A 27,576-nucleotide genomic window follows, 5' to 3' on the forward strand; every position below is an offset into this window, starting at 1 on the left:
AATATTGTTGGATTAGAATAGGATATGAAACTTGAAGGTCCCACATAGAATTCAAACTTGTATGTGGTTAGCGACACACAATCTTCTTCTGAACAACTATCGAAGGAGAAAAAAGGGGTTGGAATTTCACCAATTTGTCACAACTGTGGAAATAATGAAAACCAAACATCTACACGATGAGGGATTATGTGTACACTACCCAAATATGAAACATGTTAGATGTTTCCAATAATATTACAAATTTTGTTTTCTTTTACTTTCAGGGACTGGTTCTTCAAGAATCTCAACAATGAGTTGTATGGAGTGCAACCACGAGGATTAAAGACCATTGTCATGGTTGCTTGTAAGTACACGTGGAAGTGGTGAAACAAATCAATTTTCGATGAAGACTTCGAAAGACCTGAAAACCCTATCCATGTGATCATTAAGATGGAAAGAAATATTGATAAATACGAGCATGCTCACATTAACATATTTCCAAGGTGGATGAACATTATATACATAGGATGTAAGTGTCCTTATGAAAGTTAGATCAATATTATCTATGATAAGACCTATAAAAAGGCTGCATATCTTGTTGGTTGCGGCGACTTGGTTTGAAACTTAGATGGTTATTGGACTCAGGAATATACTCGGAAGAACGGCAGTTGTGACACCTACATGTTGAAATATGGGGTATGTAGGCCAACATAGAGTTGACATAGAGACGATGAGTCACCTGTCTCACCCTAAAAAATGATTCCAAGTTGCTCATTGATATGATTACAAGGAGTTGTAATCTCAACGGGGCAACACCCATTTTGGTCTAGGATGCCCAGGATCTCATTAAATTGAAAAATGTAGATTTAGCGCAAGCACACATGACGTGAAGACAATAAAAGCGCAATCAGTTAGCTAATCATATTATTTTCCATAATTCTTTTGATGTAATGATACTAAAGACTCCTCTTAGAGAACTCTAAGTTATTCACTTTGATGATATTTGCAGGACTCCGTGTTTAAGATTTAGCACCATAATTTTGTCTCTCTCGGGATATGACCTCTTAAAAGAGATTTTTTTTAAAAAAAAATATTATAATTAGTATACTCTATTGTCGGTGTACAATTAATTTACACATTCATCTAATAATATGTTGCAACGTCAATTAATAAATATGAAAACACACACACACACACACACACACACACACACACACACACACACACACACACATATATATATATAGGGTTTGCTACAATAGACCCACCCTTTTTCATGAAGGTCTATTTTAGCAAGATGCGCCTTTTACTTTAGAAATAAAAATAAATGTTTAAACATCAATTTACAATTTTATCCTTCAGAGTTGTCTTTCCCAAAAAATAACATAAGGGTATTTCTTGTCTAAAGTAAAAGGTGCATCTTGCTAAAATAGACCTTCATGAAAAAGGGTGGATCTATTGTAGCAAACCCATATATATATATATATATATATATACACACACACACACACACATATATATATCCGTTTACACCAGGTGTCAACGAATTCGTTGACACCAAATCTCAACCATACACTATATTTAATCAAAGGCTCACAATAGTTTGTAAATTAACTCACAGTATGCACCCTTTCTCTCAATCTCACACTATTATTGTTTTCAATCATTCAAAAACTCAGATTGCATATATGATGCATCATGATTTATTCTTGTTTAATTCTTGATCTATTCTCTCTTGGTTAATTCCTCACATCAATCACAGCTCATGAAGAAGACGGTGAATTTAGGGATATATTGGATGATATTTCCTCTAGTGATGTGATTTTATGTTGAGAATCAATCACATTCACATCTCATGACTGATCAGTATTAAAATGGTTAGTTTGTAAATCATTGAAAATAATTACACATCTGAATGCAAATTATATCTATATTTAAAATTCATTTTAAAGAACCTTTAATTTGAATTGCTGATTCCTGGTGTACAAACAAAAAATCAAGCGTTATCTATCCCATCCCACATGGATTGCAATTTTCATGAGATTGATCCCAATTTGGGGAAGCTAGTGAAACTAGGGTATTTTAGATGAATTTTTTACTACTGAAGGGATTTGTGTCGAAATTGAAACAGGTGAGAAGAAACATCATTTCAAGGAATCTGATTTTGAATTTTAGCATATGGTTTCAATTGATCACATAGAAAACCCTTTAAATTAAATTGAGTAGAAATGTGATTTCATCTAATTTGGTTTGTGTTGATGGATGGAGTATAATAACGAGTAGCAATCAGATGAGTTGCGGGAGAAAAGATCACACAAATTAATTTAGCAAATAATTACTGACCATTAGATTAAACAAAATAAATGGTTGAGATTTGGTGTCAACGGATTCGTTGACACCTGGTGTCAACGGATCCTGACTCTATATATATATATATATATATATATATATATATATATATATATATATATATATATATATATATATATATATATATATATATAATAGAGTATACTAATACTAATTAAACTAAAAAGGGTGTTGTTAACGTCAACTAATGACACTCTTTAAGAATTCCTAATTAAAAGAATGTTAATTGAAAAAAATCAATTCAATTTTCAATACATTAAGTTCATCAAATTTTATAAAAACTTACTCTAAGGCTGTTAAAGAGTACTCGTTAGCATTTCCGGCTAAAAAATATTAGATATGATATAATTCAAATTAAGAACAAAATACTCTGAAAGAAAAAAAAATAAATAAAAAAAAAAGGTAGCGAGATCAAATCGGGTTAACCCAAAGCAAAGAGAGGACTGAGGTGTTTAGTGGGTGAGTTAGAGGAAGAGGAAGAAGATGATCGGAGTAGGAAAGGTAAAGCAATACGGCAACGTCCTCGATAAACCTCTTAACAAGGGCAAGACCGAGGTATCTATCTATCTATCTATCTTCCTTGATCTGCTCCCTCAAATGCATTTTCTTTCAACCGCTCCTTCAATACTATAGATCTTGCTTTTCTTTCTTATTTCTCGCCAAATTAATTCTTCACCAATTCTCTTCAACTTCAATGGGGAACACTTTCCCGCTTTTACCTTATCATTAGTGTATGTTTGGTTGCACTTTTACAGGTGCAAAAATTGATTTTAGAGGTGTGGAATTGATTTTACTTTCAGAATTGCTTTGCTTCTATCTTGAAGCTTATATTTGTAGCTTTTGACTCAAAATGTTATTTTTACACTCAATTTATCCTTCAACCCACTTTTATGGATATTTACATTCAACTAACTTTTAACTAAAATCAAATTTACTAAATAAATTCTTTCAAAATCAACTTTTGCCATTGCGAAACCAAACGTACATGTACTACTATTGTGTTTAGTTTTAGCCATTCGTTTTCATGTTTCCAAGGCTAATTTGATGCGTCTGTGCAGGTTAGTTTGAGTGCATTTGCATTCTTGTTCTCCGAGCTTGTTCAGTACAACCAAACACAGGTTGACAATATTGGCGAGCTCGAACGAAGGTGATCCAATCTTGTTCATCGCTTGTATTCTTCGTCGCTCGTGCCTGAATATGCCAATTTAGTTTTCTTTTAGTGTGTTTTCCTGTATGTTCTTCTTCTGTTTATGATAAAAGTAGGTTCTCTTTCATTAAGGATGATTTGTTTCCCTTGACACAGGACAGCAAACAATTAATATGACATTTTCACTTCATGTGAATTGGCTTGAATATAGCATTTTTCCAATGTTTTATTATTGTTATATCTAATCAATACAAATTAGTTTGATATTTAACATGTAAACTGTCCAGATTGGAGGATGCTGGATATGCTGTTGGGGCTCGTGTTCTTGAGCTGCTTTGCCACAGAGATAAGGTATGTTGCTGTCAGAAATCTTGCAAAAGTTTACTTTGGTTGTCATAACTGATATTAAATTTTAAGGAAATTAAATTATACAATTCTGGAACCCGAGGTGAGGAGATAGTGGACTATATGCGGTGATTAGTTGGATCTTTGTTTAAATAACTTCACTTTTGTTTATTGATCTCCTATTTCTCTACTTTAGTCCCAATTCACAGCAGTGTTGTCAATGGGAGATCAAGTTCAGACTTTATATCTAATTAGAATGGAATCACGCTGTCTAGGATTTGAACCTATGACATCGGGTTTTCTAGACCCGTGTTCTGTGATGGACCTATTAAAAGAACATCCCGAATAATCAACTCATTTTCCAAGTAGAATCTCTCAAAATCTTCCCTCTTTGCACTCAATTATATCTGAGAACAGTTTGTAAACTTTATTAAGGCGAGTCCTCATTGGTTGTCTATGGATTCCATTATCCACAAGTGTATCCCACGGCTTCTTGTACCAATTTCTCTTGACACATTACTAATTTCCCTGGTATATTACTACATTAGGTTCACCAGCAGTTGCTTCCCTTTGAAGAATTTATCATGTTGAATGGTCTAATCAGTTTGACTTTCTACAACAACAACAACAACCAAGCCTTATCCCACTAAGTGGGGTCGGCTACATGGATCAAATGACGCCATAGTAAATGACGCCATAGTGTTCTATCAAAAACCAAATCAGTTTGACTTTCATATGCCGTATAATGAAACTAAACACCCACTTAACATCTCAATCTGTGAGCCTTTCATTGGAGTCCTGGACTCGATAAGTTTTTGATATCAAGGTTTCTTATATATTTGACTTTTTTAAGAAAAATTATTTGTTACATGTTAATTAATGTCCATAAAACGTTGGTTTTTTGTGCTTATTCATCCAATTGTCAGTAAATTGTAGCAGTTCACTTCACCACCAGCTTCATATTCTATATTGAGTAATGATATTTTGACATCCATTTGATGACAACTTTGTTGACAACCTTGTTTTTCTCACTTCTTATTGGTCAAAAACAATGGTGAGAGAAAAAGGAAGAGAGAGGATAACAACATCAAGTGAGTATGAGAGAGAAAGTTGTCCAAAAGTTGTCAAAAAGTGGTTGTCAAAATATCATTTCTCTTCTATATTTTACGAAAAAAAAGGTTTGCCGTATGACCTATGACTTGGGTTCAATTCTTTTATCATAGAAATGAAAAGGGCAAAGGCTAACAGATGGGTTCAACTCATCCAATACAATGTCTGGGCATGAGAGCCTGTTTCACAACCATTTATTTGCTTTATATTCTATTTGATTATAATTATTTGGCATCGACAATTGGTTACTTACAAAATTAACTTTTTTACCATTCAATATCTTTTTTCCGACAACAAATTTTTCCACCATCTTGGCTTCATTTCTTCATTCTCTAAAATGAGAGGATCCATGCACATCCATTGGGTCTGTTAGGTGATCGTCTGTATATATTGGAAACTAGCACTTTAATAATGATTAAAATTTGACCATGAGGCTGGAATATCTATGCTTTTTCGCACAAGGTTATCGTGATTGATGTAGCAATATTATTCTGAAACTGCAGGGAAACAGAAGGGAGACACGATTGTTAGGTATTCTCTCTTTTGTACACAGTACAGTGTGGAAAGTACTATTTGGAAAGGTTAGCTCCATTATCAAAATTTGCTTTTATGCCCTATCCCCCCTAATTTATCATAAGTTGGACAGGAAAGTTATATGTTTGTGTTACATGAAGCTATATGTTTGTGTTACACCGTTACTCAATGGCATGAAATATCCTTCTTAAAGACGTGATTTTTGACCCTTTTACATTCCGGTGTAGTATGCTAATTTAGAATGTAAAATAGGTTCTATGCAAAAAAAAAAAAAAAAATTCATTCAGAAAAGAAATTATACATTATGGTCTTGTCATATGTTTGAAACATGCAGGATAGCATAAGATGATTAGATAGATTATTTCACACAAAGCTGTTTTGGTTGTTCATTCTATAAATATTATGATTGTTGGCTTTATAAGTCATGTGTGGGATTCACAATATTTAACTTGTTTGATCATTGAGGTTCAACTTGATGTCACCCTTGGTATGAGAAGAACTGTTTATCAGTGCCAATTTAAAGAACCTGTAGATGTTAAACAATATCTACCATTGTTGTTAAGTAGTGGCGCTTTAGTGCTTTAACATAGTGGATTTTGATAATCCGCTACACAATTATAGTTTCAATATTGAGGGAATAGCGGCGACTATTCTAGTTTTTGCTAGCTGATTTAGCAACAATAGCAGAAAAAAAAAATCTAGGCTTTTTAAAAATAATAAAACTGAAGAATCTAAATGTGTGCCAAATATGACCTATTTTTATAATAGAAAACTTAGAGTCAGTGAGTTTTACTCCTATATTCACCGTAATACGTACACCTTTCAATATAAGTTATGCTCTGCCTCCATGGTCCTTTTTATTTGTATGCAACACGTTTTCCAATGTATAGTTGACTTATTTCAACCGCTATTTGTCTGCAACGCTGTCTGCTATTTCACATAACAGACTTTTGGCGTTTCACTATTTTCTGCTATCCGCCATTTTTAACACTGATTATTCTTACACTTAGATTGGTCACATACCTATATTCCATTTTTGTTGAGCTGGCCATGTTTAGTTGTTTACACAGAATCATCAATATATATATGTATTTTTATACAGTCTTGGTTCTTGCCAACCTGTATAATTTTATCAGAGTGTTCTGTATCATGATTTTCCTCGTGCCTTTTGAGATTTCTTATGTTTTTTGGTCAACTTCAAGATCTGGTGTTGGAGATCTTTGACACATTCTTTTTTTCTAGAATAAGTTCTTAGCTAATTTATATCCTGTTATCGATGCATCATATACTCATTTTGGTCGGGAATGTCTTACTTTTTTGGCAACTCATTTAGTTTCAATACATGTTTTTTTGTTATTATATTAGGTAGCTGACTCACTGGAGAAAGGCACTGAACACGAAGATGAATACATGATCAGTGAAAAGGAACTCCTAGTAAACAAGTAATTTAGTCTCAGAAGTTAATTTGATTGTTACACACTGAATTTTTTAACATCAATCAGCAGTGAGCTGATGGATCTCTTGTTTTTTAGATTCATTTCTATCCCAAAGGACATGGGAACGTTTAACTGTGGCGCATTCGTTGCTGGAATAGTTCGGGTGAGTGCTTTGCTTCACTGTATTTCCATCAGCTGGTTATTTGATTTTAAGAGAAAGGTCAAATCATTAGTTTGTTTTGTTCTATTGAACAGGGTGTTTTGGATGGTGCTGGCTTTCCAGCTGTTGTAACAGCTCATTTTGTGCCCATGGAAGGTCAACAACGACCTCGGACCACAATTTTGATAAAATTTGCTGAAGAGGTAAACCTCTCATTGATTTTGCTTTTGTTCAGTGCACGCAAAAAACATACATTCTTAAGTTCTGAACTGATAGTTTGTTTTTCGCGCTATCTTCCAGGTGTTACTTAGAGAAGCAAGATTAGGCTGATGTTTATACGAAGAATTTTCAATTAAGATATTTGTAATGCTGAGCACCGATATAGAAAGATATGGAACTTTCACCTATGCGTGTGAAAAGTATTTTAGGATTCTGCCCAGCCTATCCATTTGATGTTGTGCTTCAAACTCGTTTCTCATTCTATTGTATGTTATCCTTTGAAGTTGGGAATAGTTCTTACTGTCTTGAATATGTACAAAAAATCTCATGTTTAATTTCAATATCTCTGTCATCCTGCATATTGATTGAGGGTAACTCACGGGTGAAGTAAAGCTTGATTTGCCAGTAAGCAACAAAAAAAAAGTTATTGATGGAAACTTCTTCCTTTCCCCATAAGCATTTTTTACTTCCATCTTATCACCACAACTTTTCTTGCTAGCTTCAACGTATTATGGTCAGACAATGAAACCCTGCTTGTTTTAAGGATATATATATATATATATATATATATATATATATATATATATATATATATATATAAGTTTATAAATATTTGGAAAATGTTAAAGAGTGCTTTTAGACATTGGTTAAAGTAACAGATTTTGAAATAGTGTGTTGGAAAGTGGCAAATTCAACGTTTTTGAAGTTTAAAAATCATTGTTTTCAATGTAAAACTACTATGTAACCAAAAAAAAAATTGGAAAACTACTATTTTGATTTCCTTAACAATGTTCATTGATCGTTGTTAACATGATCCTGAATATTGAGTTTGTTTGGTTGAAAAGCTTGCAATGTTCACCGATCTCATCAACACTCTATTAACAACCTATTTCTAGAGTTTTTCAACGTTAAACCAACAAAACAAACTGTTTAACAAGTATAGAATTCAATTTAAGTTATTAAATTGGGGAGAGGAAACTTTATAAGTTGGATTTTTGAAGGAGAGTTCACAATGTACTCCTTAAACACAACACAAAGCCAGCCCCCCCCCCAAAATGAGTAAATAGATAAATTGTGACCATCAATCAAAATCAGTTTTAGATTTGGTGAATTGACAAATAAACCCTTGAAATTTTAACAAAATGGTAAATTTGTTAAGGGTTGTTCGGTTCAACGGATGAGAGAGATTTTAATAGAGGCGAAGGAAAGGGAGGGAAAGAGAGAATTTTTTTTTTTTTTTTATTAAATATATGTTTAGTTCAAAGGAGAGGAAGAGAGTGAAGATATTATAATTAAATATATGCTTAGTTCACAACTAGAGAAGAGAGATTTTAAAACAAATTTACCTTTTTATCCTTAAAATCTATTATGATTAGTCAACAATTTACAACAAGTCTCGTGATGTTAAGTCTCATGATGTGATCAAATAAACACCAAGAAATAAAATACCAAATATGTACAAAAAAACCAAATAAATTCTCAATTATTTTGAATAATAATTTCTGATTTGTCCAGTGAGGAACTGCTGGAGGCAACGGTAGCGGAAAATGTTCCAGTACGGTGGCGATGAATCTTCACGGTGGAACGAAAAGTGCTTGCAGGCACGTTGCACTCCAACGCTCAAGTCAGTACAGGAAATGAGAAGGAGTGTGTAAAACGTGTGAGAAAAGTGAATGGGTGGAGCTAAGTCACCCTTATATAGGCGTGTGTGAGAATAACCGCTTCCATGAGATGCGGCGCCTGATCAGGAGGCAGTTAAGGGACGTGTGTATGGTGTCTGATGCACGAGGGTGTGCTTCAGTGGGGTAAGGTGCACTGACGTTGGCGTATTCCTTCAGGCGATACACCTTAGTCTGGTGGACGTTTGGTCCACGTGTCAGCGTTGGATTGGCCTTCTAGCGGGTCCAGATCAATTTCAATAATAATTGGTTTAAAAAAGTATTATATCTAAGTTCTTATTTTCAATAAGGGAAATGTTAACGAGTACCCCGGGGCACTCTTTAAGCACCTAAAGTAGTAAGATTTTATGAAAGTTTGTGCATTTATTGCTTTGAAAATCGAAATTTTTACTTTTTTTAAAGAATAATTTCTTTATTAGGAATGCTTAAAAAGTGCCCTGGAAGCACTCGTTAACAAGACCCTTTCAATAAGATATAAGATATGTTTCGATATGTTGCAAAATAAGGTCAAAACACACTCTCGTTAAAAGACATGCGTTTTATTTATTTTAAAACATAAAAAAATTTGAATTGTTGACAACCAAGCCCTATCATTCCTTCCTCCATTGATTTTCATCAAACCGAAGCAAAAGGCATCACATTGTTTGACACATTTCTTCTGAACCCAATAAGTAAGTATGAATTTATTCTCATTTTGTGTTTGTTGAGGTTAAGGGTTGATTACATAGATATTTAGCTATTGTTTGTTATTTGTGAAACGTGGTTTTAAATTTTATTTAGGATTGTGAAATTAAGTTTTTGTGCCCTAAATGCTTGACGAAATGCTTGAATGACAGTGAGCTTAAGTTTTTGTCTTTTTCTATTGGTTGTTGTAGATATGGTTGATGATCTTGGTAGAATGGGATATGGTTGTAGGGAGGCTTTGCGTAGTTCGGTCCACATAGAACGTGCGTTGAATAATCTTATGGAGATATGCAGGAGAGTTAAAAACATATCATTGAATGTGGTGACTACCGGTGTAGAATGGGTAAATGCTACTCTTTAAGACATTGCCACAAAAACAATGTCTATCTCTCGTATCAAGTGAGGTGTATACGAAGAACTTTCAGAGTCACTAAGTAGTTATACTTTTATTTTCAAGTTTTTTGCTAATGAACACGGCATTGGTTTATGGAAACGTACAATTGTTTACTACTAATGTATTTTGGATACATGCACTTGCGTGTGGATATGTATTTTAGGATTTAATACCATTTTAGTTTATATTGAACTTGTATCTCAGTATTATACTTACTTTATGTCTTGCTTTATAAGACCAGTGTGACATCGTGTCTTGATTTATATGTCCATGGTTTACGCATAATATTGTTTATGAATCACAAATACCTATGTCATGAAAAACGGTTAAAGAATCAAATATACCGACCAATCCAAAGTTATCTTCTGATGGACTTCAAAATCAAATTAGAGCATAACGAAAGTTAGGATCTGATGTTTGTATTTTCCACGCTATATGGTTATTGCTAGATAACTTCCGTTTCCAACGAATCTATTGTTTTTATTTATCAGAAGCTATCTTCCCATACTATCAGAACATAACTTCTAATGGATATTATTTTAGGTTTTCTAGAGGGAGTGTGAGCATAATTGGTAGGGGGTGCAAAACAGCAATTTTCTAAAATTTAATTAGATTTTAATTGGGCCTTCATCTTAGGCCTATTTTTTTTACACAACAAAACGTTAACGAAATAAAATCAACATTTTCGACGAAGGGTTTCACAAAACCAGTGAGAAATCACGAGAGAGAAGAAGAGAGAAAAATCATCTAGATTTTCTCTTGCTCTGAGAAGTTACAACGCACAAAATTCACATTTCAATTCAAATGCAGAACCATTGTTCCTGAAGCTCAGGTATTCTCTCTAAATCTTTCTTTAACCCTTTTCCATTTTTTTCCCCAAAATTTTTCTACACTGTTGTTATACATGTTAATTTCAAGCATAATTCTTAGTGCTAATTCAGTGTTTTTGATTAATCTCTCAATTGTATACCTTCTATCACTGTAAATCTCTTTAATTTCTGGTATCTTCACAAATTCCATGTGCATGCCTTTAAACCTTAGGTTTTATGAATTATGACCCTGTTTCGTTTAAGTTTGAATTTTTATTATTTATTTAATAAAAAGGGAATTTTGTAGGTGATGGGTTATTCTAGTCTTTAGTGTAAGTGATTTATTTTTGGTTTAGATATGATTTAAGTACATGCAATTATAGTGTTTTTTTCAGTTTTAGTTTTGTAAGATTTTTTGTTTGGATTTTTAGTCCTGTTAGCTTATTGGGTCATGTGGTGTGATTTTATTGGGTCACGTATGACGTCAAGGACTAAAAGTCACCGTTTTTTAATTTGCGGGGACTGAATCTAAACAAAAGAATTGTACAGGACTAAAACTAAAAAACACTAATTGCGGGGACTAAAATCATATTTAAACATTTATTTTTTGTGTCGATAGTTGTTGCTGATTATATATTATGATAGTAATCTAGAGAAGGATAGTATTGGTTGCTATCAAGGTTGTAAATTGTAGTTGAAGTCGTGTTGCGATACTTTATATTGCATTGAATGGCTGTCGTATGTAGTCGACGAGATCTCAATCATGGTTGTGCTGCGTAGATGCATCAAAAACTTTAATGTCGTGGCCCAGATTGTGGCCGCGAACCTCTTTAAACCCCTAGCTGCTACGAGCTTGATTGACTTTTTCTCAAATTATCTTGTTTGCATTGACTGGCTGTCGAATGCAGTCTACGCAATCTCAATCATGGTTGCGTTGCGTAGATGCATCAAAAAACTTTAATGCTGTGGCCCAGATTGTGGCCGCCAACCTCTTTAAAACCCTAGCTGTTACGTGCTTGATTGACTTTTTCTCAAATCATCTTGTTTGGGGTGGGTTTGGTAGGGATACAAATGAAATATTTGGCAGACCTTTTGTAAAATGGGATCTAATTGAAACTTGTATATTGGTTTGCATGAAATGTTTGGCAGGACATTTTTCATCGCACAAGGTCAAGGATGTCTACTTCACCTTCAAAAGCCAATTGGAACCCTGCGTTCCATAAGATCTTTGTTGAGTTATGTGTCAAAGAAGTGTTGAAGGCGAATGAGCCTGGGATGAGGCTTACCAAGGAAGCTTGGAAGAACATTGTTGGATCCTTTTATGAAAAGACTGGAGTGGAGTACGACAAAAAACAATTCAAGAATCATTATGATTCCACCAGGAAACTATGGAAGGTCTGGGATAAGTTGACTCGTGATAGTGGCATGAAATGGGATCCAAAAACTGGAAAGTTTGGTGCTTCTGAAGAAGACTGGTGCGATTATATAAAGGTATTGGTAATTATTATTGTTCGTCCAAGATGGTAGGACATTTTCGTGGTTCCAGATAAATAATTATGAAGCCTTTTTAATTTTTGCAGGAAAACCCAGAAGCTGCACAGTTTCAGTCCAAGGAAATCCAGTTTAAAGAAGAATTGGATATCATCTTTGACGGAGAAATGCCTCCTGAAGAAATAAAAAAATCAGTACGTCTGAAGTGGCAGGATAATGCTCTAGCCACACCTTTGCAGGGAAGAACACGCGGGAGGAAGCGCAAGTGTGTTATTAAATATGAAATGGAGACTTCCGAAATGGCTAATTCTCCACTAACTCCAAAAGCCTCGTGGACACCTGCATACCATAAAATATTTGTTGACTTATGCCTTGAAGAAACTTTGAAGGGGAACAAAGCCGGGTCACATTTTAGCAAGGAGGGCTGGAAGAATATTATGGGATACTTTTATGCAAAGACCGGTGTGAGATATGACAAAAGACAAATTAAGAATCACTATGATTTCACCAGAAAACAGTGGAAAATCTGGGTTAAGTTGATTGGTGATGATAACATGAAATGGGACCCAAAGACCAATACATTTGATGCTTCAGAGGAAGACTGGCTTGATTATCTAAAGGTACGAAGGTTTATTCATTCAATTTATTGAGAGATTCTCTTCATGTTTGAGACTAATAACAATTAAGTCATTTTGTTACAGGAAAACCCAGAAGCTGCACAATTCCGCTTTAAGGAAATCCCATTTCCCGAAAAATTGGATATCATCTATGCTGAAAGTATACAAACTGGGGAAATGCAACCTTCAACCAGTAGCGAGAGACAGAATGATGATTCAGCAGCTACACCTCCTTTACCTCCTTTACGTGTGGAGCGAGGGAAGAAACATAAGAGTATTAATGAGGATTTTGACTTTAAGAATGCTATTGTGATGAATGCTACACCAATCAGGTCAATTGCAAGCGAGCGAAGCATGCCACGCTCATCTCATCCCAAGGTCAAAGCCAATTGGACCCCTTCATTGCACAAGACCTTTATTGATCTATGTCTGCAGGAGACATTAAATGGAAATAAGCCTGGGACACATTTTACCAAGGAAGGTTGGAAGAATATTATAGATTCATTTTATTTGAAATCTGGTTTCAATTATGGTAGATTACAATTTAAGAATCACTGGGATAATACAAAGGAACAATGGAGAGCTTGGTCTAAGCTTGTTGGCACTAGTTACATGAAATGGGATCCATCTAACAGTACATTTGAGGCTAGTGAAGCAGATTGGACTAAATATTTAAAGGTATGTTAAGTTACCAAATGCACTTACTTTATTATGTTCATCTTAAGGAGATTCCTGATTCCCCCCGCTACTCATTTGGTATAGGCAAACCCAGAAGCTGCCCAGTTTCGCTATAAGGCACTACCATTAGCCGATGCATTGGAAACTCTCTTTAATGGTACTACTGCTACTGGGGAGACTGTACCTGCTCTGCAACAAAGGAAAAGTGATGACAGCGTTAATACCTTGCCTTCGCACCCAAAAGAACCAGATGTAACCAGCTTAGATGAGAAGACTGCATCTCTTGGTGATGCTGTTGCATCAAGAAATGGCGTGACTATTCAAAAGAATGCCTTCCCAATCTCGTGTGCTGAAGGCAAACGTAGTTATAGCATCGGTGAATGCATTGAATGCCTTGATGGAATGGAAGACGTAGAGCAAGGAAGTGACCTCTATTTGTTTGCTTTAGATGTGTTCCTTAGGCAGGAACATAGGGAAATTTTTCTCCAGTTGAAAAAGCCTAATCTGAGGATCTCATGGTTGCAGCGGCTTCAGTCTGTTGGTCAAGCTTAAGTCTAGCCTTTTGTCATACATTCATCGCCATCGCAGTCACCGCACCACCACCACCACCACCACCACCACCATCATGTTGTTTTTATTTAATAATTATACTTTCTAGTTCTGCATATATTAAGTGTTTAGTTATTGGTCTGTTCCTTGCATAATGGTGATATTGTGGTAAGCTAACTTGGAAGCTTAGAAATGTGTATTGTGGATTTTCTCTTCCCTTCTCTGGTTTTGCAAACCTCTGTAATCTTGTACTATTTCAATGTTATTTTGTTGCGACTGCTTTATAATTTGTATGAAGTTTTTACTCTGTCAGATAGAGTTATTCGGTCTGATTATTTCATAATTGAACATGCAGTTAGAGTCCTTATTATTTACTCTCTCCATGTTAACCGTTTTCTTCTAAACAGAAAAAAAACTTAAGATGGTTAAACAAAAGTGTCTTAATAGACCATATGCCATGGCAACTGGTTGATTCCCAAGCGTTTATGGACCTCTGAAGTTTCATTTTCAATATTTGAAATTGCAGTTCCTTGTTCTTGGCATACAACTTTGTTTTCCAACAAGAAAATATTTAATTACATGGTGTCTCACACATCGATTTTTGGTAGGGACAATGCATAAAATATGCAAGGTCCGTGGTTCGAATCCCGGCCACCACCAAAAAAAAGAAGGATGGGTGAGAACATAGTAAAATACCTCTAGCAGGTTGGTGAATTATGCTGATCCCTCAATTACATACTGAATTGTATGTAGTGTTTGATGTTATAAGTATAAGAAACACAAATCTAGTTTCTAATAAAAAGAACCTAAGTAAGTAAAAGCAATTCTGTCTTCCTGATGGATGTAAGACGAATCATGAAACTAATGTTCAGGATCTATACTCTCTATCTGATGTTCAAACTTGTCACATACAAGGCCTGGAAGCAGAAAATTACGTATTCGAGTATCTGGAGTGCTCATCGCATCCAAATGGCTACCTATAATACTTTTTATATGGAAACCCTTCTTCTGTATCATACTTCTCTGCCAAGAAAAGTACTCATCCCCTTTGGCAGAGTCCGATTCTTCAGCTCTGAAAAAATGCAGAACATTGACAGTTAAAGATCCGGTTATCATATCAAACTTTTGGCAAAGCTAAATATAAGTTTGTAAAAAAGCATAGTTGAGGTATTTGCTTGGACATTATCTTGGAGATACAAAGGGAACATAGTCATCATACCTCATCATCAAGGAAGACCAACTACTAAATCCTGCAGAAACAAGATGATTAATGGTGACATTTTGGTTTATTTCAGACTCTCTTGATAGCAAAATTATAGACCACCCATCAGTTTGAAGGTTCATGTATAATCTTAAAACAAACATGAGCTTTACATTCTTTGCCTCTTCCGTACAGTTGCTAATGCTGTCATTATGAAACCTACACAAAAGAAACTCTGTTAGGTTGTTATCAAAACCATATAATGGAAATTGTAATCAAGTTGGAAAAACTACATAAATGATGCTATCAAGTAACCAGAACTATAAATCTGTTAAATGTTGCAAGTTGGTGCAACAAGTCACTAATGAATAAAACTAAACTCCACCAGTGTTGTCAATCGTCAATCCCGGAATATATTAGTTTGTTCGAATTTTTCTATGCTATAAGTTATAGCGGTCCCATAGCTGTTATTTGACAACACTTTGTACTAAATAGCTATCACTGAACATTAACTATTTTGTTCAAATTCCATCTAGCTATAACCGTGATTTGACAATACTAGAATCCACAGCACCAGTTGTTTCTCATGTGAGCACATTTATATATTTACACCATCCTATATCAAGGAGCATTAGTTGCAAGGGAATACCTGTGACGCAATTCGGTAGTATAAGGATTTGGAGGAACAATGTCATCTATGTCCATCAACACTACATCCATACCATCATCTGAAGGCCTCACACTCTTGTGATAATCATCAATCATAGACACAGCTATATTCAAGTCTCGGGCATAATGACCTCCTTTGACGTAATGTATAGCCAGATCTCTACATATGTTTGGAAGAACATATCCTTCTAAGCTATTGATCTCAGCATGCATAGAATGCACACTGCAATAACTGTGGTAATCATTCATATTCACAAGTTCAATAACTCCAGTACTTTTACTTTGACATGATTGCAGCATAATCGTCAACGAAACCAGCAGAGTAATTAATAACACTCCAAGAGTGACAAGTGAAGCAAAAAAGATCGTTGCTGTAAGAGATGTCATGTAGAATCCTGATTCTATCCCATAATGGCTTGATGATGCATCTGTGAAGAACACAGAAAGAAAAGTTACAAACTTTTCTTTAACAGTTATTTAAAAAGCAAACCGGACAGTTCAATCGGTTGAACCGTGAACCAACACCGTCTACAATTCAGTTATTTGAGCAGTTCGACCGCAGTTTGTTCTGGTTATAGAACTTTAAACCAGTTGAAGCATAATCCAGAGGTCTCGCTGGTTCAATGTCTAGTTCGGTTTTTAAAATATCTATACTGCATTAATCTAACTTCTCTAGAATAAACTTAGATTATAAATACATAATGTTTAGTCCTGACATACCAGAATCATCTGAAAGACTAGCTGCAGCGTACTGCTGCTCCATTTGATGCGCATAAGCAGACATAGTTTCAAGCTATAAGCTATAACAATTCAACAAAGATTTGGTCATCATTCAAAACAACATGGTTTGCAAAATTACAATTTGGTTCAAATTTAAGAACAGGATGAAATAAAAGGGTGCCACTAAAACAAAACAAAAAAATGCAGTTAGAAATTTAACTATGGTTGCTGAGAGAGTGAGAAAAAAAAAATTACATGTGAAAGACATTAATGAGCCACAAAACAAAATGTGGGAGATAATACTAGAATGGATATTTCACTAGAATGCATGAGAAAATATATATGTTTTGCAATTGTTTGTTGTGTGAGTCACTCTCTGAAGGAAGCTTCCTTTGTTTTTTTATGTGTCTTTCCTTTGTTATCATGTCATCATACCCTTGTGTGTCTAGTTCAGTGAGAAATCGTCAATATTGTCAAATGTCAAATTTTTTTGGGTCAGCATATTAAGCATAGTTATACTAATTACTTGTTGTGACATCTCAAAAGGATGAGTTAATTAAGATTTTTTAATGATAAAATGCTACTGAAATGGTTAGAGTTTATTAATAATTGTAGTTATTTTTTTTTAAGGAAATAATTGTAGTTAGTTGGTTAGCTAGTTAAGTTTCAAAGTGATTTATAGATATATTTTTTTTTTATCTTTTCAAGAGATGAACAATTAAGCATCAATTTTATTAGTGCCTGACATAGATTTAAAATTGATTAATTGTTACAATTTTATTAATATACAAGTAGGAGCTTACAAAACTATAGATCAACAGTTTTGGTCTACATTTTTTTTTTTTATATATTCGTTCAAAAAGAAATTACATGCTTTACCAGCACTTTTCCTTAACCATTCCAGAGCAATTTAACAAATTCTACTATGAAGTAATTTTTTTAAGCTAAAATTTTACTCATAAAATATGAGAAAAAATAGAAATATGGGGGACATAGACCAAATAAAGGAATACTATGAAGTAATTTATTTGGCTCTTGTATTTCTTTTGATGGCTCATATTCACTTGTCCCTAAATTCACAATTTAACAAATAAAATAAATCTCCGGTAAAAAACATAACATAAATAAATAAATTATTCAAGTTTTATTTTTTATATGTATGAAGTTTTATGGGCCAGTTTCATTTTTTTAAGGTAATCACAGCTAATGTTTGCTCTTTAGGCTCCTAATGATTTCTCTCAAGCATCCACCGAACAACGGTTAAAAGTTGTTCGACACTTTCGAGATCGATTGAGACACTTTTAAAACTGGTTTATCCGATTTAAAAAGTGTTATGGAACGATAGTTAACCATCGTTTGACTTTCTTGGGTGTCTAAAGAACAATTGTCATCCCTACTTTCTCTTTGGACTAGATTTTGTAGCCCATAGTTATTATTAAGGGGAATGAAAATTGTTGTTTTGACATTGAAACCTTCCTAATAACACATGGAAAAACCCAAAATACCCCCAGCGGTAGTTAACTAGCGTTTGGCAAACTGGCAGCAAACACATGCAAACTTGTTCAAAAACATACGAAATTCACCCAAACCTTCATTTGCACGAAAATCATCCAATTTGCTTCAAGTTGTTTAGATGTTCAAATAACACTAATTTAGAATGCACTTAAGGTGTTTGATGAAATGCCTAAGTGAGATATTCTTGCTTTTTTTGTGTTATTTTTGTGCAAATTGGTTAAACTTTATAATGTATATATGAGTGTTAATTAAATGCAATTCCTATTTCGTTTGATCTCCACTTATTGTAGGTACTAACTCTCTTGCTAAAATAGTTAGTAAAATTAGTTAGTAATATACACCCTCCGGTCACTAATATAAGCAAAAAAACTACATTTTAGGTTCATTCATTTAATGATGTATGTGGTCTATAATAAAGACAATGTGCATCATCAAATGAATGAATCTAAAATGTAGATTTTTGCTTATAATAGTGACCGGAGGGTGTATGTAAATATGGAATCCACTTATAGAATCAATTTAATCTTAATCTTATACTCCATTTAAATAAGTTAGTATGATATATGGTCTCCATTTAATATATGTAAATATGTTCCATGCCTTAGGTTGTTTTACCATTAAAGTATATAGTTTTGAGGAAATACCTAAATATATTGTCCATCCATTTATTTAGTTTTTTTTTTAATTTTGTATATGCACAGATATGTCTGCGCCAGAGGATGAGCAACAGCGACTTATTAGAGAGGCCAGGATGCGCAAAGGTAAACAGGCAACTACCGCTAGCCATCGGAAAGAGCGGCAGGAGTAAAACCTGTATGTCCCAAAGACCCGAAAGCGCAGGGACCCGAGGCTAGTTGGAGAGAGCTCACAGTCACAGATGGATTACTCCTCCCAAGTGGTTGATCCGACACAGGCGCATGAGTATGCCGGGTATGCAGGGGGATTTGAGGGATATGATCGGATGGAGGAGGAGGCTATGTTTTATCAGCCGCAGGAGGAGGCAGAGGATGAGGAGGTGACAGAGGAAGAGGATGTTGAGGCAGATTATCTTGAGGTAGATGATATTGTGCCTGAGCCCGAGCCTCAGAGGCGACGTCGTCATGCTCCGTTGATACCGCCATGCCCTATTGTAGGGCCTCCCTTTCCTGGAGGTCCTGAGATCACGTTGTTGTTGTCCAACTACGCAAGGCACGTGGTGATCCTCTTTGGGTGAACCACCATAATGTAAGTGTTTAAATTCTTAAAAAAATTTAGTGTAATTCTTTAAATTCCTTAAATTCTTTAAAATTTGTAGTGATAATGTCTTAATTCATTTGATTTTCAGATTTGGTATGATGGGGAGTATAAGTGTATAAATGCAGGGAGAAAGGTGAGAGAGCTTTCATTGCCGGAGGAGGGTTTGAAGTGGTTTTGGGATCCTGTGGAGGCGTCTGGCTTACATGACTTGATATACACCGGGTATTCGACTGTGACCCATGCCATGGTACGTGCTCTGTGCGAGAGGTGGAACACGGAGACCAGTAGTTTTCATCTATCCGTGGGGGAGATGACGATCACTTTGGACGATGTATATAATCTCCTCCACCTTCCTATTCAGGGCCGCATGTTGGACCATGACGCGATAGTGGATCGGGACCATGGGATTAATTTGATGACTAGGTTGTTGGGCATGTCAGATGTTGCTGCTCGTGCTGAGGCAAAGAGTGAGTATGGTGCTCATATTAGTTATCTCGTACTGAAGCGGCTTTATGAGGAGCACCTGGCAGAGGCTAGACGGCTGGAGCACCCACAGACGAGGGAGGAGAGGCTGGAGAGAGATAGGAGGAGGCAATGGTGTGTGAGGAGTTTTCTTCTTTATCTCGTCGGTAATGCGATGTTCATTAACAAAACAAACAGACACATTGACTTGGTATATCTTGATTGTATGGCGGACTTGCAAGCGATTGGTAAGTGGTCATAGGGAGGGATGACCTTAGCTTACCTGTATGATTATCTTGATGATTCTGTTCGTTTGAATAACGGGACGATGGCTGGTTGTGTGACCCTTCTTACGGTATAAATTTAATATTTATCGTCATTTATTTATGAATTTATTTTATTTAGGATTTTATTTAAATATTTAACTCGAATATTTATTTTTGTGTATCATCTTTTTGTTGCAGGGATGGATTTTGGAGCATCTACCAGGTCCGTACCCAAGGAAGAAAAACAAGAGCTGGAGGCCGGAGAGACCATGTGCGGGGAGATGGCTTACTACCAGAGGACATACAGTTGTGCACCATTACCGCTCACGACTAGATCTCTTAGAGGTGGATGATGTGAGGTGGTCTACATATGATGATCATAGAGAGATACGCCCTTTTCAGCTTATTGTCACTTACTCGGGATGACTTATGTACGGGAAGGAGATGGTGTACCGTCATTTACCTGAGCGGGTTAAGAGGCAGTTTGTCTTTGTACAGGACATTCCCAGACATCCGTCAGATGTCACTAAGATGCCTAAGGAGATGTTGGCTACTGTGTTGATAGACCCCGTTGCGTGGTTCTACCCTGATTGGAGACAGAGGTGTCAGAGACCATGTCATCATGATCCTGGCTACATGGCTTGGTATGCCAAAGTCTCTCACCCTCGTATTCTCTCACCTGATGAAGGATTTCCTCCCAGGCCAGCGAACGTGGAGCAGATTATAGAGGAGGAGCATGCTAGAGAGATGCTTGACACACTAACGATTATCAGGGATGTGATGCAGATAACTGATAATATTGTGGCCAGGAGCGGCGAGATGACTAAAGAGGAGATTGTTCATGAGGTTATTCGGATTGGCAGTACTGGTCGCACTACCCTTACGTATCAGATTGCCAGGCAGCGCAGGGGGCAGAGGCATCGTAGGAAGCAGGGTTGATTCTGATTAGGCTATTTTTTTTTTGTACATTTTGACTATGGTGATGGTGATGTATTATTACGACATGTTTCGTACCGTTTCGTATTTCTATGACATTTTCGTACGTTTTATATTTTTTCTTGCGCTATATTTTTATCATGTCAAATATTATTTCGTACATTTTATATTCATGAATTTGCAATTGGATGAAAAAGAGTGAAAACATTTGTTTAAAATGGTATGTATAAAACATATTCAAATGTGGGGAAAAAGGGAAGGAGAAAGCGGTTGGAATTTGACCCACGAACGCAACAGCAGTTAACTGTCGCTGTTGTAGCGGCATTTAACTACCGTTGGCTTCAGCGACAGTTAACTGCTCCCGGACAGGAGAACGGTAGTTAACTGCCGTTGAGGGCAAAATGGTATTTTACTTGTGTTATTAGGACATTTCTAATGTGAGAAAAGCAATTTTCAAGGGGAATTATATTCTCCCACAATTAAAAATGAAGGGAATTTGATTAAAACATTTGAATTGTTCAGAATTTAAATTTTCTTCGAATTTTCAATTACCTCATCCAAATACACAAGTTTTGCGGTAAAAGGAAAGAAAGAAAAAATAACCAAAGATTATTTAATTTATTTCACAAGGATTCATCTCATATCTAATAAGGACTAGAGTTCAAATTCCGTTACTTATATGAGGATATTGTTGATGGATAACATGTAAGTATCACTATAAACACCAAGTCTTTAGGACCAAAATTGGGATACCAATCCCTTAACAATCGGTAACTTCCATACCACCAAAAGTAAAGTACCAAAATTGGCCAACTAGCTACAAGTTTAATCCCATTTAAGGCTAGAAGTATGACAAAGCTGAATCAAAATTGTATCCAATATTTATTTATTTATTTATTTTGCAAAAGGTATAATTTGCTAAACAGTTTAGCCAAATGAAAAGCAGTATCCTTGGTTTAAAAAAGTTAAGTGAAATTTTATAGCTTTGCTTTCACTTCCAAAATCCAACTTACATTTGATTACACACACACACTCCTCTCTAAGCCCTAAGTGCCTCTAACAAGTGAAACTTTATACAAAACACTTGATACTTAAAACAATAGTTACAAACTAGCAAATATTGGTGATAGCATCCCCCCCACCATATCTCTTCCTATACAAGACCATAGCACAACCACATAAATATTTGTGATGCAAATATTTCATACCTCAAAATACAGTTTCATTAGCCTATCTATTCATCACATGCCACATGGCACTACATGCATAATTAGCCACATATCTATAATTGCTATATCCCATTCCCACTCTCTTTTTTTCAATGCAATAACTAAACAACATCCTCATCAAAACTTTTCAACATAATTTTTTTTTGCAGCCATGGAAACTAGTATAGCATGTTACTCCAGTGGTGCTTTTCTTCGTAGTGTTTCTGCCAAACACTCCCTACCCTCCATCACTCCCTCTTCTGCCTTCAGGGTATGCACAATAATATAATCTTAAGAGTTTTTTATTTCAATGATTAATTTATTGGAAAGTTATGTTATGCTATGCACTTTATTCTATCTTTATGTAACTTCTTTTACGTGTGATATTTATGCTTTAATTTAATTGAACATAATACTAACATATTTTTGCAATGATGCAGAGTTTGAAATCAAGCTCTTTATTTGGAGAATCTCTTAGAGTGTCATCTAAATCAACACTTAAGTTTTCAAGGGCAAAGAGTACTTCAGTCATAACCAAATGCGAAATTGGCGACAGTTTGGTGAGTTACTTACATGTGTGGTCTATGTGTTTTGAACTTATCTACTGACATAAGCACTCGCGAGTCGTGACAATTTCTGCGAGAGCTTATGTAAACAACTTATGACATGTCCATTAGCTTATGAAAACAGTTTGACTTTATGTTGATGTTTGTATATTGTAGGAAGAATTCTTGTCAAAGGCGACACCGGATAAGGGACTGATTAGGTTGATGGTGTGCATGGGAGAAGCATTGAGAACAATTTCTTTCAAAGTGAAGACAGCTTCTTGTGGTGGAACACAATGTGTTAACTCTTTTGGGGATGAGCAACTTGCAGTGGATATGCTGGCTAACAATCTTCTTTTTGAGGTTAGAAAATATCATATTTATCAATGCTTATAGTTTAATCCAATTTATGCACATAGATTAGTCTTGGTCCAATTCCTAGACATTGGATCCATAACATGAATATGTGGCTTTTATGCAGGATTTTGATGTAAAATTGTGATATAACTGAAAAATGATACATGAATGAACCAATGAGATTCCTACAAGAACTTTTCCACACCTAGAATCGACTTCGGGATAACACACTTAAAGGACTAAATTATCTGTCAACTGTATCAGACTTTGTTAGAACAATTAGTTTAGTTGTCGATGCTATCAACGACGTTAGAATCTGATGTACATAACCACTTCCTTGTTAAATTTTATTTTCTCTATTCCTAAAGTTCATTTATAGAAACAATTAAAATTTATGAAAGGAAACATGTTTTGTTATGATGAGGATTAATGATATGAGCTTCTTTGATCTTGTATTGAACTAAACTCTTGACCTTTTTTTTTTCTTTATTTCATAATAGTAGGAATAAAATGCCATCTTATTATTTTCATGAGCTTAGCTCAGTTGGTAGGGATATTGCATTTTATATGCAGGGGCCGGGGTTCGAACCCCGGACACTCCACTTCTCCACAATTAAAATTAAATTGTGTGAGCTCTAGCCACTCCACTTCTCCACAATTACTTTGTGTGAGCTCTAGCCACTAGGCTACTTTGTGTGAGCTCTAGCCACTAGGCTACTTGACCAAAAAAAAATAAAAAATGGCATCTTATTTTCAATGTACAATGAAGCTAAAGTCACCAAATTTCTATGCACAGGCCTTGAAACACTCTCACTTCTGCAAGTACGCTTGCTCAGAAGAAATCCCTGAGCTTCAAGACATGGGAGGTCCAGTTGATGGTATGTCATAATTATACCAAACTATCACTAAAAATATTGTTAATGTCTTATACAAATATATAATTTTTGAGTGTATGGATTTCTCATAATATACGCATCTAACAGGAGGATTTAGTGTTGCATTTGACCCTCTTGATGGTTCAAGCATAGTAGACACAAATTTCACAGTAGGCACCATCTTTGGTGTATGGCCTGGTGATAAGTTGATTGGAGTAACAGGAAGAGATCAAGTTGCTGCAGCTATGGGAGTTTTAGGTCCTAGAACCACTTATGTACTTGCACTTAAGGACTTCCCCGGCACTCATGAATTTCTACTTCTTGATGAAGGTAACATTGATGTCATAAGATTTATGAGATTCTAATAAGGTAGCTGTTACACTTTATGATATGTTCATTTTAGCGTTAAAGTTCGCAATGACTCTATAGACCAAAAAAATGTTTGAGGAAATCAGCACTTATCATATGACAAAATTATCCAATTGATATTTCAGGAAAATGGCAGCATGTCAAAGAGACTCATGAAATTGGTGAAGGAAAACTATTCTCCCCTGGAAATTTGAGAGCCACGTTTGACAATGCAGATTATGCTAAGGTCTACATTTATCTTATATGCAAAAAATACATTGTTGTTTGTATTATTAGCATTCATCAATGAATACTAACTTCGTTTTTCATCCCTTAGTTGGTCGATTACTATGTTAGAGAAAAATACACATTGAGATACACCGGAGGAATGGTGCCGGATGTTAACCAGGTTCTTTTCTCAACACATTCATACATGACATTATAATAAGTCCTTGATATAAAATTACTTCACTAACATTTATCTATACTATTAATTGAACTCATTTATGTGTCTATGTTGTAGATGAATATTTTATAAAATATTGTTAACTATCTTTGTATATGCAGATTATTGTAAAAGAAAAGGGAATATTTACAAATGTGACATCACCAACTGCCAAAGCCAAGTTGAGACTGTTGTTTGAGGTAGCTCCATTAGGACTCTTGATTGAAAATGCTGGAGGTTACAGCAGTGATGGCCATAAATCTGTGCTAGACAAGGTCATTGAGAACATTGATGATAGAACTCAAGTTGCTTATGGATCAAAGAATGAGGTCATTAGGTTTGAAGAAACATTGTATGGTTCATCAAGGCTCAAGGGTGGTGTACCTGTTGGAGCAAGTGCTTAAGCACTTAACCTACATTTCATTTTGAAATTTTATCTGCTTTGTGCAAAAGATATATATGTTATCTTTGAGATAATTGTGTACAATATAGTCATAGATGCCCTATTTATGACTAGAACTAAATATAATTTATGTTCAAATGGCCAACATCTAAGCATCTAGACATTAAGGCTTCCTTCCATTAAGCAATTCGGAATTTACACAGGTTGAGTTTGGCCATGTGTAGTCCAAATACATACCATAATACAAGAAGTTTTTAAAATTCAGGATTCGATCTAGATCAAGATTATCAAAATCGAGAGTTTAAGTAAACTCGTTTTGTTTAACGAAATCGGTTCGTAAACTTGACTAGTTATCTCATAAGAAAAATAATATAATACAATAAATACATCAATACTCGAGTGCAAGTGCGACAAGATGACTCATGATGCACTAATTATGTACTCATATGCCTCATGTTTGCTTGATCTCAATTTTTTACTTCAAAACATGCAAGTACGACAAGATGGTCGTTCATCAATATTCAACACAACACTTTTATGCTAAGAATAAGTCAAATATCAAAATATGTAAGTCTTATTCTTCTTAGACCAATCTTTTGAATATTATGGAAAGTTAATACAAAATATCCTCATGAATTTCAGTGGTATATCCTCTTGTTGAAATCCTTCAAAAATAAATCCTAAAATAGGATATTCATTTAAATCATGTTGAAGAAAGATCTTTTACATAAGCCATATCAAAATCTCAATTTTTGAAAAACCAAGTTTAAAAATTATACTTAGGCATCAAGCAAAGTATAGGGCTAGTCAAGATAAGCAAACCAATATGGATTCATCCAAAATTTTGTTGTATTGAGATAAGTGCACATGAAAAGACTTGAAGAAATAATATTTTTCATGAAAAGTTTACTATAAGTTATGCTTATATTAAAACAACATATGAGTATGACATATATTTAATTATCAAAATCATGAGTTTTTGTCATTTTAATTGTTCTAAGCATTATGTTTATCATAAAACAGAATTAAGAGACTAACTCTAAAAAATATTCATTGATCAATAAGAATAAGTTTTCTATTAATCACATAACATGACTTGCACATATAAAATATTGACAAACAATGCAATCAATACACACTTATAGTATTTATCACAAGATCATAAAAATATGAAATAAAACAAGTGTTAATTCATTTATCCTTTAAAGTTGATCATTGTGAATTATATGAGTCAAGCTTTTGCATAAAATTGTGCTTTGCAAGACATCCCTTATAAAATATTTGAGAAGACTCCTATATTTTGAATTCATACTTAACAAGTATTTTTTAGTCTCATTCATTTTGTTTGGTCAAATAATTTAGTTGTTAGAATTCACCATTTTATAAGATAAATAAGTGAAGTGACCAGGGTTCGAAATTTGTCCTGAATATTACAATGCATTGTCCTTATCAACTGAATTAAACTCACACCAACAAATATTCATTTATTATAATAAAAAAGACACGTTTTATAGATTTAACATCGATCAATATGAGGTATGTCTAAATTAAAATTTTGACAAATGAATTTCATTTAGGCATGATGTGTGAGTTATGAGTGGAGTTTTTTTTCTTTCTTTTATCTCTTCCAATATGTGTAATGCTTTTTAAGAGCTTAACTTTCTACATTTATTTGTGGGGGGGTTTTGTTTTTGTTTTTGTTTGACCTTTCACAATTTGTTTGAATAGGTGTTCGGTATTCCGTTCCCTGTACTATTTTCTAGTATATTCTTTTTAAGGGCTTAATTTTCTACATTTAAATGTTTCAATAACAGGAATTATGAAATTATCACAGTTTATATATATAGATAAAAAAAAAAGTAAATTAATACCATAAAATATTTTCTTGAGGAATTTTTTTTAGTGGTTCTTGAGGAAAATTAAGGGTCCGTTTGTTACGGATTAAAATAAAAGTGATTTTGACAGAAAATAATTTAGAGATTATTTTTTAGAGATTTTATGAAAAATCAGAATCTATTTTGCGTTTGTTTACTGTAATAAAAATCACTTTTTAAAAAAAATAATTTAGGGCCCGTTTGTTACGGATTAAAATAAAAGTGATTTTGATATAAAATAATTTAGAGATTATATTTTAGAGATTATATGAAAATTCAAAATCTATTTTGCGTTTGTTTACTGTAATAAAAATC

At 34.6% G+C, this 27,576-nt stretch overlaps 5 protein-coding genes across 5 annotated transcripts; 4 read left to right on the forward strand and 1 right to left on the reverse strand.

The window, feature by feature from the left end:
- The first annotated feature begins 2,762 nt into the window (after positions 1–2,762).
- On the forward strand, positions 2,763–7,641 carry LOC146939866 (Transport protein particle (TRAPP) component). Its single transcript, XM_085753423.1, has 8 exons — positions 2,763–2,904; positions 3,408–3,496; positions 3,784–3,847; positions 5,455–5,532; positions 6,851–6,927; positions 7,018–7,084; positions 7,177–7,284; positions 7,382–7,641. The coding sequence occupies exons 1-8, from the start codon at positions 2,833–2,835 to the stop codon at positions 7,409–7,411; spliced, it is 585 nt and encodes a 194-aa protein (XP_085609549.1). The 5' UTR covers positions 2,763–2,832; the 3' UTR covers positions 7,412–7,641.
- Positions 7,642–10,757: 3,116 nt separating this feature from the next.
- On the forward strand, positions 10,758–14,513 carry LOC146939867 (Myb/SANT-like DNA-binding domain protein). The gene is made up of 5 exons (XM_085753424.1): positions 10,758–10,889; positions 12,016–12,357; positions 12,447–12,977; positions 13,059–13,652; positions 13,737–14,513. The coding sequence occupies exons 2-5, from the start codon at positions 12,043–12,045 to the stop codon at positions 14,202–14,204; spliced, it is 1,908 nt and encodes a 635-aa protein (XP_085609550.1). The 5' UTR covers positions 10,758–10,889; positions 12,016–12,042; the 3' UTR covers positions 14,205–14,513.
- Positions 14,514–14,737: 224 nt separating this feature from the next.
- Positions 14,738–17,172, reverse strand: LOC146939868 (uncharacterized protein At2g39920-like). Its single transcript, XM_085753425.1, has 5 exons — positions 17,047–17,172; positions 16,792–16,871; positions 16,052–16,499; positions 15,421–15,621; positions 14,738–15,273 (listed from the first exon to the last, which is right to left on the reverse strand). Exons 2-5 carry the CDS (start codon positions 16,853–16,855, stop codon positions 15,063–15,065), a joined length of 924 nt encoding a protein of 307 aa, XP_085609551.1. The 5' UTR covers positions 16,856–16,871; positions 17,047–17,172; the 3' UTR covers positions 14,738–15,062.
- A 2,458-nt stretch (positions 17,173–19,630) lies between these two features.
- LOC146939869 (uncharacterized) lies at positions 19,631–21,323 on the forward strand. Its single transcript, XM_085753426.1, has 2 exons — positions 19,631–20,359; positions 20,469–21,323. The coding sequence occupies exon 2, from the start codon at positions 20,700–20,702 to the stop codon at positions 21,207–21,209; it is 510 nt and encodes a 169-aa protein (XP_085609552.1). The 5' UTR covers positions 19,631–20,359; positions 20,469–20,699; the 3' UTR covers positions 21,210–21,323.
- Positions 21,324–22,531: 1,208 nt separating this feature from the next.
- SBPASE (sedoheptulose-bisphosphatase) lies at positions 22,532–25,532 on the forward strand. The gene is made up of 8 exons (XM_085753427.1): positions 22,532–22,685; positions 22,855–22,974; positions 23,137–23,322; positions 24,113–24,194; positions 24,300–24,521; positions 24,686–24,786; positions 24,877–24,948; positions 25,107–25,532. The coding sequence occupies exons 1-8, from the start codon at positions 22,587–22,589 to the stop codon at positions 25,386–25,388; spliced, it is 1,164 nt and encodes a 387-aa protein (XP_085609553.1). The 5' UTR covers positions 22,532–22,586; the 3' UTR covers positions 25,389–25,532.
- Positions 25,533–27,576: the final 2,044 nt, after the last annotated feature.

This window comes from Medicago sativa, chromosome 3 (genome assembly GCF_051527215.1).
Source record: "Medicago sativa cultivar Bolivia chromosome 3, Bolivia_mono, whole genome shotgun sequence".
NCBI lineage: Eukaryota > Viridiplantae > Streptophyta > Magnoliopsida > Fabales > Fabaceae > Medicago > Medicago sativa.